The sequence below is a fragment of the Anoplopoma fimbria genome, chromosome 9 (assembly GCF_027596085.1).
Source record: "Anoplopoma fimbria isolate UVic2021 breed Golden Eagle Sablefish chromosome 9, Afim_UVic_2022, whole genome shotgun sequence".
In the NCBI taxonomy this organism is placed as follows: Eukaryota; Metazoa; Chordata; class Actinopteri; order Perciformes; family Anoplopomatidae; genus Anoplopoma; species Anoplopoma fimbria.
Genome location: NC_072457.1, coordinates 23,246,346 through 23,257,986, shown reverse-complemented (window position 1 = coordinate 23,257,986; position 11,641 = coordinate 23,246,346). Strand labels below are relative to the sequence as shown.

Sequence of the window (11,641 nt, the reverse complement as noted above, 5' to 3'; positions counted from 1 at the left end):
TGCATTTAGGTTACAATCGTAACTCTCGCAGTTGCTTTCTTGTAATACAAGTCAGTAACAGCAACAGTTGTCATCCCATTTTAATTTACCAGATACATTAGAAGCAGATGAAGTTCAGTTCTTCACTGCAGTCCCAGTTCTCCCACAGCCCCTCTTTGGTTAAAGCTCCACAGCGTTTCTGTATAGGACACTGGTGCTCCTGAACTCCTCTCTTGGGCCAGGCCTCATACTCCAGAGGGTCACCGTTCACCCACAGCCAGTGGTCCCCTAGGTAACGCAGGCCGATCCACACTCGCTCGGTGGTGCGGACTTTGTTGAACTGTTTCAGTGCCAGGAGGTTGTCCGTCTCAGAGAGCAGGCTGCTGAGGTCGGTGTGGTGCTCTCTGCAGTGCTCCAGAGCCTGCTCCCAGGACTTCTCCTCCACCACCACGGTAACATTGATGCAGTAAAAATGCATTTTTGTTGTATTTTTTATATCATACCATCTTCCATCAGCCACAATTTGTCCACTGTACTCATTGTCATTATAGTTATTTGGTTCTCCATCTTTCCAGTTTTCGTATGTAATGTTTCCGCCTCCTGACCACTTCCAGTTAGTAATATTTCTGGGATCTCGTCGGAGACCGATCCAGGCTTTTTTCCCCATTTCATCTGTCACCGATAGGAGTCTTTCTAGTTCACTCTTGCTACTAACAGAGGAAAGACTAGTGTGATGTAGTTCACAGTAAGTCTGGGCGTCAATCCAGTTTTTATCCAGCTTAACAAAAATGTGTGTTCCTACATCCCCGTCAACCGCTGTACAAAGAAAAAGTAAGAAGATGGTTCTCTCCATGGTCGTTGGTCTGTAACTCAAGATGAGGTTGTATTCTTTCGCTGTGTCCTCTCTTTTATAGTGTCATTTAAGTGTCAGGGTTGTTCAGGATACGATTTTGCATGACTTTGTTTAACAAGCAAAATATCTTCATGGTGGATTTAACACACAAAGAGAGAAACAAATGACATACACAAATACACAAGCAAAAATAGCTAGGCAGTCATGTTTCCTGTTCACAATCATGTTCATTAAATACTTGTTATAGGAAGACTTTTGGACAATACATTGTTCTTACAGTAACAGTCTTAAGAACAGAAGTCAGAAATTATAATTGCAGTTTTCACTGCAGCCATTTGTTTGACGTCACCTTCCAGCGACCACCTCACATTTGCTTTTTACGTTAAACATATTACAGTATTTCATTTGGATGAAATTGCTGCTTCAGGTTAAGTTAACACAAATGAACAAGGTTAAAATTAAAATCTAACCTCATTATACATAAATGAAACCATAAGTTGGTGCTGTACAAGACTCACGATTAATATTTCATGATATGTTGTCTCCAACGTGCAGCCTGGTGATATGCTACTTTCTGCTCTCCACTGTTGAGACTTCTGCAGCCATCCCGATACAATGGAGGTCAATGAAATCTGTTCTTAAAGCATTCTCCAATCATGTTTTCTTCTTGTAAAAACTAAATATGAAGTGTGCTAACGTTAGCTAGTACCAACAACCAATACATTACATTACATTACATTACATTACAGTCATTTAGCAGACGCTTTTCTTCAAAGCGACTTACAATCAGTAGTATATTACATATCATTCACCCATTCACACACTGATGACAGGCTACCATGCAAGGTGCCACCATCAGACTCTAACTAACATTCATGCAACATCCAGTCCACACCGATGGCAAGCCTTCGGGAGCAACTTGGGGTTAAGTGTCTTGCCCAAGGACACATCGAATCACCAATCCTCTGAATGGAGAACTACCTTGCTCTCCACTATGCCACAGCCGCCCCAGGGTGGATGGGTGTCAATAATATCATGACACCCATCCATCAATCAATCTGCCATTTTTTAGCAACAAGGGAGGTGTTTTTTTCGGAGAAGTTTGCCTTCAGGGCTTTCTGCCAGAAGTCTCCTGAGGTATAGGCAAAAAACCTACTTGGTTAGGTTAGTTACCAAGTAGGTAAGATCATGTTTGGGGTTAATATAAAACCCTTCTGGCGTGCGTATGGAGCTCGTCGCATCACATTCCTCTGTAGATCTGTCTTGTGCTACATTCTCAGCCCGACCATTTTTAAATGGTTTAATCAAATGTGAGGAATTGATTTCAATCTCTCTTGTAACTGTTTCAATGGGTAACATCTTACTGAACAGAACTTAAAGACACTCAAACTTCCGTTTCACTGGGACTTTTTTATTTCTATTTACACAAACACAGCACACTTCAGTTAATGATTTTTTTTTTACGATTTTGACAGTATATAGGTGAGATGAGAAGAGTGAAAACAGCATAAAACAATCAAAATCAGGGCAAGTTACAGTCAGATTTTTTGGTTAAATAAAATGCTGAATTTAAACACTATTTTTTTTAAATCTCAAAATCAAGTGTTTGCCTGAAAATAATGTTTACAGTTTTTTTGTGTAGTAACAACTGTGAAGGTGTGGAGTCAGTAATTAGAGAAAAAAGAAATTAGTCAACAATCAAAGCATGCTGGAAAGGTCAAAGGTTGAACAAGTAGATTTTTTTCATCCACAAAATTTAACATAAAAGGTGTCAATATTATTCTAAAACAACATGACCTTAATTTTCCTAATAGTTTTCAGTGTCTCCAAAGAGAATATATAGTGGTACAAGCAAGAAAGGGTAATAATGTCACAGCCAAAAAAAGCTAATAGAAAATGAGTTTAGATCTGATTTTACATGATTATGTAGTGTAATATATTATTAATTTCCTTTACATTTAGGTTACAATCGTAACTCTCGCAGTTGCTTTCTTGTAATACAAGTCAGTAACAGCAACAGTTGTCATCCCATTTTAATTTACCAGATACATTAGAAGCAGATGAAGTTCAGTTCTTCACTGCAGTCCCATTTCTCCCACAGCCCCTCTTTGGTTAAAGCTCCACAGCGTTTCTGTATAGGACACTGGTGCTCCTGAACTCCTCTCTTGGGCCAGGCCTCATACTCCAGAGGGTCACCGTTCACCCACAGCCAGTGGTCCCCTAGGTAACGCAGGCCGATCCACACTCGCTCGGTGGTGCGGACTTTGTTGAACTGTTTCAGTGCCAGGAGGTTGTCCGTCTCAGAGAGCAGGCTGCTGAGGTCGGTGTGGTGCTCTCTGCAGTGCTCCAGAGCCTGCTCCCAGGACTTCTCCTCCACCACCACGGTAACATTGATGCAGTAAAAATGCATTTGTGTTGTATTTGCCATATCATTCCATCTTCCATCAGCCACTATTTCTCCACTGTACTCATTGTCATTATAGTTATTTGGTTCTCCATTGGCCCAGTTTTCGTATGTAATGTTTCCGCCTCCTGACCACTTCCAGTTCGTAAAGTTGCTGGGATCTCGCTGGAGTCCGATCCAGGCTTTGAGATCCGTTTCATTTGACACCGATAGGAGTCTTTCTAGTTCACTCTTGCTACTAACAGAGGAAAGACTAGTGTGATGTAGTTCACAGTAAGTCCGGGCGTCAATCCAGTTTTTATCCTGCTTAACAAAAATGTGTGTTCCTACATCCCCGTCAACAGCTGCACAAAGAAAAAGTAAGAAGATGGTTCTCTCCATGGTCGTTGGTCTGTAGCTCAAGATGAGGTTGTATTCGTTGGCTGTGTCCTCTCTCTAATAGTGTCATTTAAGTGTCAGGGTTGTTCAGGATACGATTTTGCATGAGTTTGTTTAACAAGCAAAATATCTTCATGGTACATTTAACAGACAAAGAGAAAAACAGATGACGTACACAAACACACAAGCAAAAGTAAACCAGGGGTGCTCCACATTTGTTAAAAATGGAATGAGTGGTGTCATGTTTCCTGTTCATAATCATCTTCATTAAATACTTGTTACAAAGAAGACTTTTGGACAATACATTGTTCTCACAGTAACAGTCTTAAGAACAGAAGTCAGAAATTATAATTGCAGTTTTCACTGCAGCCATTTGTTTGACGTCACCATTTGTTTGCCTTCAGGGCTTTCTGCCAGAAGTCTCCTGAGTTATAGGCAAAAAACCTACTTGGTAAGGTTAGTAACCAAGTAGGTAAGATCATGTTTGGGGTTAAAATAAAACCCTTCTGGCGTGCGTATGGAGCTCGTCGCATCACATTCCTCTGTAGCTCTGTCTTGTGCTACATTCTCAGCCCGACCATTTTTAAATGGTTTAATCAAATGTGAGGATTTGATTCAATCTCTCTTGTAACTGTTTCAATGGGTAACATCTTACTGAACAGAACTTAAAGACACTCAAACTTCTGTTTCACAGGGACTTTTTTATTTCTATTTTCACAAACACAGCACACTTCAGTTTATGATTTTTCAAAGACGGTGTCCAGAGTTCAGTATATATGTGCGATGAGAAGAGTGAAAACCGCATAAAACATGCAAAATCAGGGCAAGTTACATTCAGCTCATCATGAAAGACATTTTTTTTTAGGTTAAATAAAATGCAGAATTTAAACACTAGTTCTGTTAAATCTCAAAATCAAAAGTTTGCCTGAAAATAATGTTTACAGAGTTTTTTTTGTGTAATAACATCTGCGAAGGTGTGGAGTCAGTAATTAGAGAAAAAATAAATTAGTCAACAATCAAAGCATGCTGGAAAGGTCAAAGGTTGAACAAGTAGAATTTTTTTGTCGAGATATTTAACATGAAAGCTATCAATATTATTCCAAAACAACATGACCTTAATTTTCCTAATAGTTTTCAGTGTCTCCAAAGAGAATATATAGTGGTACAAGTAAGAAAGGGTAATAATGTCACAGCAAAAAAAAAACTAATAGAAAATGAGTTTAGATCTGATTTTACATGATTATGTAGTGCAATATATTATTAATTTCCTTTGCATTTAGGTTACAATCGTAACTCTCGCAGTTGCTTTCTTGTAATACAAGTCAGTAACAGCAACAGTTGTCATCCCATTTTAATTTACCAGATACATTAGAAGCAGATGAAGTTCAGTTCATCATTGCAGTCCCAGTTCTCCCACAGCCCCTCTTTGGTTAAAGCTCCACAGCGTTTCTGTATAGGACACTGGTGCTCCTGAACTCCTCTCTTGGGCCAGGCCTCATACTCCAGAGGGTCACCGTTCACCCACAGCCAGTGGTCCCCTAGGTAACGCAGGCCGATCCACACTCGCTCGGTGGTGCGGACTTTGTTGAACTGTTTCAGTGCCAGGAGGTTGTCCGTCTCAGAGAGCAGGCTGCTGAGGTCGGTGTGGTGCTCTCTGCAGTGCTCCAGAGCCTGCTCCCAGGACTTCTCCTCCACCACCACGGTAACATTGATGCAGTAAAAATGCATTTTTGTTGTATTTCGTGCATCATTCCATTTTCCATCAGACCTGATATATCCACTGTACTCATTGTCATTATAGTTATTTGGTTCTTCATTGGCCCAGTTTTCGTATGTAATGTTTCCGCCTCCTGACCACTTCCAGTTAGTAATATTTCTGGGATCTCGTCGGAGACCGATCCAGGCTTTTTTCCCCATTTCATCTGTCACCGATAGGAGTCTTTCTAGTTCACTCTCGCTACTAACAGAGGAAAGACTAGTGTGATGTAGTTCACAGTAAGTCTGGGCGTCAATCCAGTTTTTATCCAGCTTAACAAAAATGTGTGTTCCTACATCCCCGTCAACCGCTGCACAAAGAAAAAGTAAGAAGATGGTTCTCTCCATGGTCGTTGGTCTGTAGCTCAAGATGAGGTTGTATTCTTTGGCTGTGTCCCCTCTTTTATAGTGTCATTTAAGTGTCAGGGTTGTTCAGGATACGATTTTGCATGACTTTGTTTAACAAGCAAAATATCTTCATAGTGGATTTAACACACAAAGAGAGAGAAACAAATGACGTACACAAATACACAAGCAAAAATAGCTAGGCAGTCATGTTTCCTGTTCACAATCATGTTCATTAAATACTTGTTATAGGAAGACTTTTGGACAATACATTGTTCTTACAGTAACAGTCTTAAGAACAGATGTCAGAAATTATAATTGCAGTTTTCACTGCAGCCATTTGTTTGACGTCACCTTCCAGCGACCGCCTCACATTTGCTTTTACGTTAAATATATTACAGTATTTCTTTTGGATGAAATTGCTGCTTCAGGTTAAGTACATGAACAAGGTTAAAATTAAAATCTAACCTCATTATACATAAATGAAACCATAAGTTGGTGCTGTACAAGACTCACGATTAATATTTCATGATATGTTGTCTCCAACATGTGCAGCCTGGTGATATGCTACTTTCAGTTCTCCACTGTTGAGACTTCTGCAGCCATCCCGATACAATGGAGGTCAATGAAATCTGTTCTTAAAGCATTCTCCAGTTATGTTTTCTTCTTGTCAAAACAAAATATGAAGTGTGCTAACGTTAGCTAGTACCAACAACCAATAATATCATGACACCCATCCATCAATCAATCTGCCATTTCTTAGCAACAAGGGAGGTGTTTTTTTCCGGAGAAGTTTGCCTTCAGGGCTTTCTGCCAGAAGTCTCCTGAGGTATAGGCAAAAAACCTACTTGGTTAGGTTAGTTACCAAGTAGGTAAGATCATGTTTGGGGTTAATATAAAACCCTTCTGGCGTGCGTATGGAGCTCGTCGCATCACATTCCTCTGTAGCTCTGTCTTGTGCTACATTCTCAGCCCGACCATTTTTAAATGGTTTAATCAAATGTGAGGAATTGATTTCAATCTCTCTTGTAACTGTTTCAATGGGTAACATCTTACTGAACAGAACTTAAAGACACTCAAACTTCCGTTTCACTGGGACTTTTTTATTTCTATTTACACAAACACAGCACACTTCAGTTAATGATTTTTTTTTTTTTTACGATTTTGACAGTATATAGGTGAGATGAGAAGAGTGAAAACAGCATAAAACAATCAAAATCAGGGCAAGTTACAGTCAGATTTTTTGGTTAAATAAAATGCTGAATTTAAACAGTATTTTTTTTAAATCTCAAAATCAAGTGTTTGCCTGAAAATAATGTTTATAGAGTTTTTTTTGTGTAGTAACAACTGCGAAGGTGTTGAGTCAGTAATTAGAGAAAAAAGAAATTAGTCAACAATCAAAGCATGCTGGAAAGGTCAAAGGTTGAACAAGTAGATTTTTTTCATCCACAAAATTTTACATAAAAGGTGTCAATATTATTCTAAAACAACATGACCTTAATTTTCCTAATAGTTTTCAGTGTCTCCAAAGAGAATATATAGTGGTACAAGCAAGAAAGGGTAATAATGTCACAGCAAAAAAAAGCTAATAGAAAATGAGTTTAGATCTGATTTTACATGATTATGTAGTGTAATATATTATTAATTTCCTTTGCATTTAGGTTACAATCGTAACTCTCGCAGTTGCTTTCTTGTAATACAAGTCAGTAACAGCAACAGTTGTCATCCCATTTTAATTTACCAGATACATTAGAAGCAGATGAAGTTCAGTTCATCATTGCAGTCCCAGTTCTCCCACAGCCCCTCTTTGGTTAAAGCTCCACAGCGTTTCTGTATAGGACACTGGTGCTCCTGAACTCCTCTCTTGGGCCAGGCCTCATACTCCAGAGGGTCACCGTTCACCCACAGCCAGTGGTCCCCTAGGTAACGCAGGCCGATCCACACTCGCTCGGTGGTGCGGACTTTGTTGAACTGTTTCAGTGCCAGGAGGTTGTCCGTCTCAGAGAGCAGGCTGCTGAGGTCGGTGTGGTGCTCTCTGCAGTGCTCCAGAGCCTGCTCCCAGGACTTCTCCTCCACCACCACGGTAACATTGATGCAGTAAAAATGCATTTGTGTTGTATTTTTTACATCATGCCATATTCCATTAGCCACTATTTGTCCACTGTACTCATTCTCACCTTTGTTATTTGGTTCTCCATTGGCCCAGTTTTCGTATGTAATGTTTCCGCCTCCTGACCACTTCCAGTTAGTAATATTTCTGGGATCTCGTCGGAGACCGATCCAGGCTTTTTTCCCCATTTCATCTGTCACCGATAGGAGTCTTTCTAGTTCACTCTCGCTACTAACAGAGGAAAGACTAGTGTGATGTAGTTCACAGTAAGTCCGGGCGTCAATCCAGTTTTTATCCTGCTTAACAAAAATGTGTGTTCCTACATCCCCGTCAACAGCTGCACAAAGAAAAAGTAAGAAGATGGTTCTCTCCATGGTCGTTGGTCTGTAGCTCAAGATGAGGTTGTATTCTTTGGCTGTGTCCCCTCTTTTATAGTGTCATTTAAGTGTCAGGGTTGTTCAGGATACGATTTTGCATGACTTTGTTTAACAAGCAAAATATCTTCATGGTGGATTTAACACACAAAGAGAGAAACAAATGACGTACACAAATACACAAGCAAAAATAGCTAGGCAGTCATGTTTCCTGTTCACAATCATGTTCATTAAATACTTGTTATAGGAAGACTTTTGGACAATACATTGTTCTTACAGTAACAGTCTTAAGAACAGATGTCAGAAATTATAATTGCAGTTTTCACTGCAGCCATTTGTTTGACGTCACCTTCCAGCGACCGCCTCACATTTGCTTTTACGTTAAATATATTACAGTATTTCTTTTGGATGAAATTGCTGCTTCAGGTTAAGTACATGAACAAGGTTAAAATTAAAATCTAACCTCATTATACATAAATGAAACCATAAGTTGGTGCTGTACAAGACTCACGATTAATATTTCATGATATGTTGTCTCCAACATGTGCAGCCTGGTGATATGCTACTTTCAGTTCTCCACTGTTGAGACTTCTGCAGCCATCCCGATACAATGGAGGTCAATGAAATCTGTTCTTAAAGCATTCTCCAGTTATGTTTTCTTCTTGTAAAAACAAAATATGAAGTGTGCTAACGTTAGCTAGTACCAACAACCAATAATATCATGACACCCATCCATCAATCAATCTGCCATTTTTTAGCAACAAGGGAGGTGTTTTTTTCGGAGAAGTTTGCCTTCAGGGCTTTCTGCCAGAAGTCTCCTGAGGTATAGGCAAAAAACCTACTTGGTTAGGTTAGTTACCAAGTAGGTAAGATCATGTTTGGGGTTAATATAAAACCCTTCTGGCGTGCGTATGGAGCTCGTCGCATCACATTCCTCTGTAGATCTGTCTACATTCTCAGCCCGACCATTTTTAAATGGTTTAATCAAATGTGAGGAATTGATTTCAATCTCTCTTGTAACTGTTTCAATGGGTAACATCTTACTGAACAGAACTTAAAGACACTCAAACTTCCGTTTCACTGGGACTTTTTTATTTCTATTTACACAAACACAGCACACTTCAGTTAATGATTTTTTTTTTTACGATTTTGACAGTATATAGGTGAGATGAGAAGAGTGAAAACAGCATAAAACAATCAAAATCAGGGCAAGTTACAGTCAGATTTTTTGGTTAAATAAAATGCTGAATTTAAACAGTATTTTTTTTAAATCTCAAAATCAAGTGTTTGCCTGAAAATAATGTTTACAGAGTTTTTTTTTGTGTAGTAACAACTGCGAAGGTGTTGAGTCAGTAATTAGAGAAAAAAGAAATTAGTCAACAATCAAAGCATGCTGGAAAGGTCAAAGGTTGAACAAGTAGATTTTTTTCATCCACAAAATTTTACATAAAAGGTGTCAATATTATTCTAAAACAACATGACCTTAATTTTCCTAATAGTTTTCAGTGTCTCCAAAGAGAATATATAGTGGTACAAGCAAGAAAGGGTAATAATGTCACAGCAAAAAAAAGCTAATAGAAAATGAGTTTAGATCTGATTTTACATGATTATGTAGTGTAATATATTATTAATTTCCTTTGCATTTAGGTTACAATCGTAACTCTCGCAGTTGCTTTCTTGTAATACAAGTCAGTAACAGCAACAGTTGTCATCCCATTTTAATTTACCAGATACATTAGAAGCAGATGAAGTTCAGTTCATCATTGCAGTCCCAGTTCTCCCACAGCCCCTCTTTGGTTAAAGCTCCACAGCGTTTCTGTATAGGACACTGGTGCTCCTGAACTCCTCTCTTGGGCCAGGCCTCATACTCCAGAGGGTCACCGTTCACCCACAGCCAGTGGTCCCCTAGGTAACGCAGGCCGATCCACACTCGCTCGGTGGTGCGGACTTTGTTGAACTGTTTCAGTGCCAGGAGGTTGTCCGTCTCAGAGAGCAGGCTGCTGAGGTCGGTGTGGTGCTCTCTGCAGTGCTCCAGAGCCTGCTCCCAGGACTTCTCCTCCACCACCACGGTAACATTGATGCAGTAAAAATGCATTTGTGTTGTATTTTTTACATCATGCCATATTCCATTAGCCACTATTTGTCCATTGTACTCATTCTCACCTTTGTTATTTGGTTCTTCATTGGCCCAGTTTTCGTATGTAATGTTTCCGCCTCCTGACCACTTCCAGTTAGTAATATTTCTGGGATCTCGTTGGAGACCGATCCAGGCTTTATTCCCCATTTCATTTGTCACCGATAGGAGTCTTTCTAGTTCACTCTTGCTACTAACAGAGGAAAGACTAGTGTGATGTAGTTCACAGTAAGTCCGGGCGTCAATCCAGTTTTTATCCAGCTTAACAAAAATGTGTGTTCCTACATCCCCGTCAACAGCTGTACAAAGAAAAAGTAAGAAGATGGTTCTCTCCATGGTCGTTGGTCTGTAGCTCAAGATGAGGTTGTATTCTTTGGCTGTGTCCTCTCTTTAATAGTGTCATTTAAGTGTCAGGGTTGTTCAGGATACGATTTTGCATGACTTTGTTTAACAAGCAAAACATCTGCATGGTAGATTTAACACACAAAGAGAAAAACAAATGACGTACATAAACACACAAGCAAAAGTAAACCAGGGGTTACATTGGTGCTCCACATTTGTTAAAACTGGAATGAGTTTAACAAGCAAAATATCTTCATAGTGGATTTAACACACAGAGAGAAACAAATGATAGCTAGGTAGTCATGTTTCCTGTTCATAATCATCTTCATTTAATAATTGTAAAAGTAAGACTTTTGGACAATACATTGTTCTTACAGTAACAGTCTTAAGAACAGAAGTCAGAAATTATAATTGCAGTTTTCACTGCAGCCATTTGTTAGACGTCATCTTCCAGCGACCGCCTCACATTTGCTTTTAACGTTAAACATATTACAGTATTTCATTTGAATGAAATTGCTGCTTCAAGTTAAGTTAACACAAATGAAAGAGTTTAAAACTAAAATCTAACCTCATTATACATAAATTAAAAACCCCAAGTTGGTGCTGTACAAGACTCACGATTAATATTTCATGATATGTTGTCTCCAACATGTGCAGCCTGGTGATATGCTACTTTCAGTTCTCCACTGCTGAGACTTCTGCAGCCATCCCGATACAATGGAGGTCAATGAAATTTCACTATGTGTTCTTAAAGAATTGAAACATTAACCATAAGAAATGTGCATGGTTTTTCTACCAAATACGAAAGAAATCTATTTAATCTTATTTCATTCAGCAGGAAGCACATCTGACATTATAAAGTCCGGTAAAACAGCATTCACATTCATTTGGAGATGTATTTCCAGACACCTGATGCATGTTAAGTCCAATATTCACTCTCTTAACTTGCTTTCGTCTCCACCATGAT

General features: G+C 39.2%; 5 protein-coding genes across 5 annotated transcripts; all 5 read right to left on the bottom strand.

Annotated features, from left to right (window-relative positions):
• Nucleotides 1-97: 97 nt before the first annotated feature.
• LOC129095755 (snaclec stejaggregin-B subunit beta-1-like) lies at nt 98-457 on the bottom strand. Its single transcript, XM_054604313.1, has one exon. The coding sequence runs from the start codon at nt 455-457 to the stop codon at nt 98-100; it is 360 nt and encodes a 119-aa protein (XP_054460288.1).
• A 2,425-nt stretch (nt 458-2,882) lies between these two features.
• LOC129095754 (snaclec stejaggregin-B subunit beta-1-like) lies at nt 2,883-3,242 on the bottom strand. Its single transcript, XM_054604312.1, has one exon. The coding sequence runs from the start codon at nt 3,240-3,242 to the stop codon at nt 2,883-2,885; it is 360 nt and encodes a 119-aa protein (XP_054460287.1).
• A 1,740-nt stretch (nt 3,243-4,982) lies between these two features.
• On the bottom strand, nt 4,983-5,342 carry LOC129095753 (snaclec 7-like). Its single transcript, XM_054604311.1, has one exon. The coding sequence runs from the start codon at nt 5,340-5,342 to the stop codon at nt 4,983-4,985; it is 360 nt and encodes a 119-aa protein (XP_054460286.1).
• A 2,121-nt stretch (nt 5,343-7,463) lies between these two features.
• Nucleotides 7,464-7,823, bottom strand: LOC129095752 (snaclec 7-like). The gene has a single exon (XM_054604310.1). The coding sequence runs from the start codon at nt 7,821-7,823 to the stop codon at nt 7,464-7,466; it is 360 nt and encodes a 119-aa protein (XP_054460285.1).
• A 2,110-nt stretch (nt 7,824-9,933) lies between these two features.
• On the bottom strand, nt 9,934-10,293 carry LOC129095751 (snaclec 7-like). The gene has a single exon (XM_054604309.1). The coding sequence runs from the start codon at nt 10,291-10,293 to the stop codon at nt 9,934-9,936; it is 360 nt and encodes a 119-aa protein (XP_054460284.1).
• Nucleotides 10,294-11,641: the final 1,348 nt, after the last annotated feature.

Coding starts and splice junctions, on each gene's coding strand:
- LOC129095755 (XM_054604313.1), bottom strand. CDS start 457: ATGCATTTTTACTGCATCAATGTTACCGTGGTGGTGGAGGAGAAGTCC.
- LOC129095754 (XM_054604312.1), bottom strand. CDS start 3,242: ATGCATTTTTACTGCATCAATGTTACCGTGGTGGTGGAGGAGAAGTCC.
- LOC129095753 (XM_054604311.1), bottom strand. CDS start 5,342: ATGCATTTTTACTGCATCAATGTTACCGTGGTGGTGGAGGAGAAGTCC.
- LOC129095752 (XM_054604310.1), bottom strand. CDS start 7,823: ATGCATTTTTACTGCATCAATGTTACCGTGGTGGTGGAGGAGAAGTCC.
- LOC129095751 (XM_054604309.1), bottom strand. CDS start 10,293: ATGCATTTTTACTGCATCAATGTTACCGTGGTGGTGGAGGAGAAGTCC.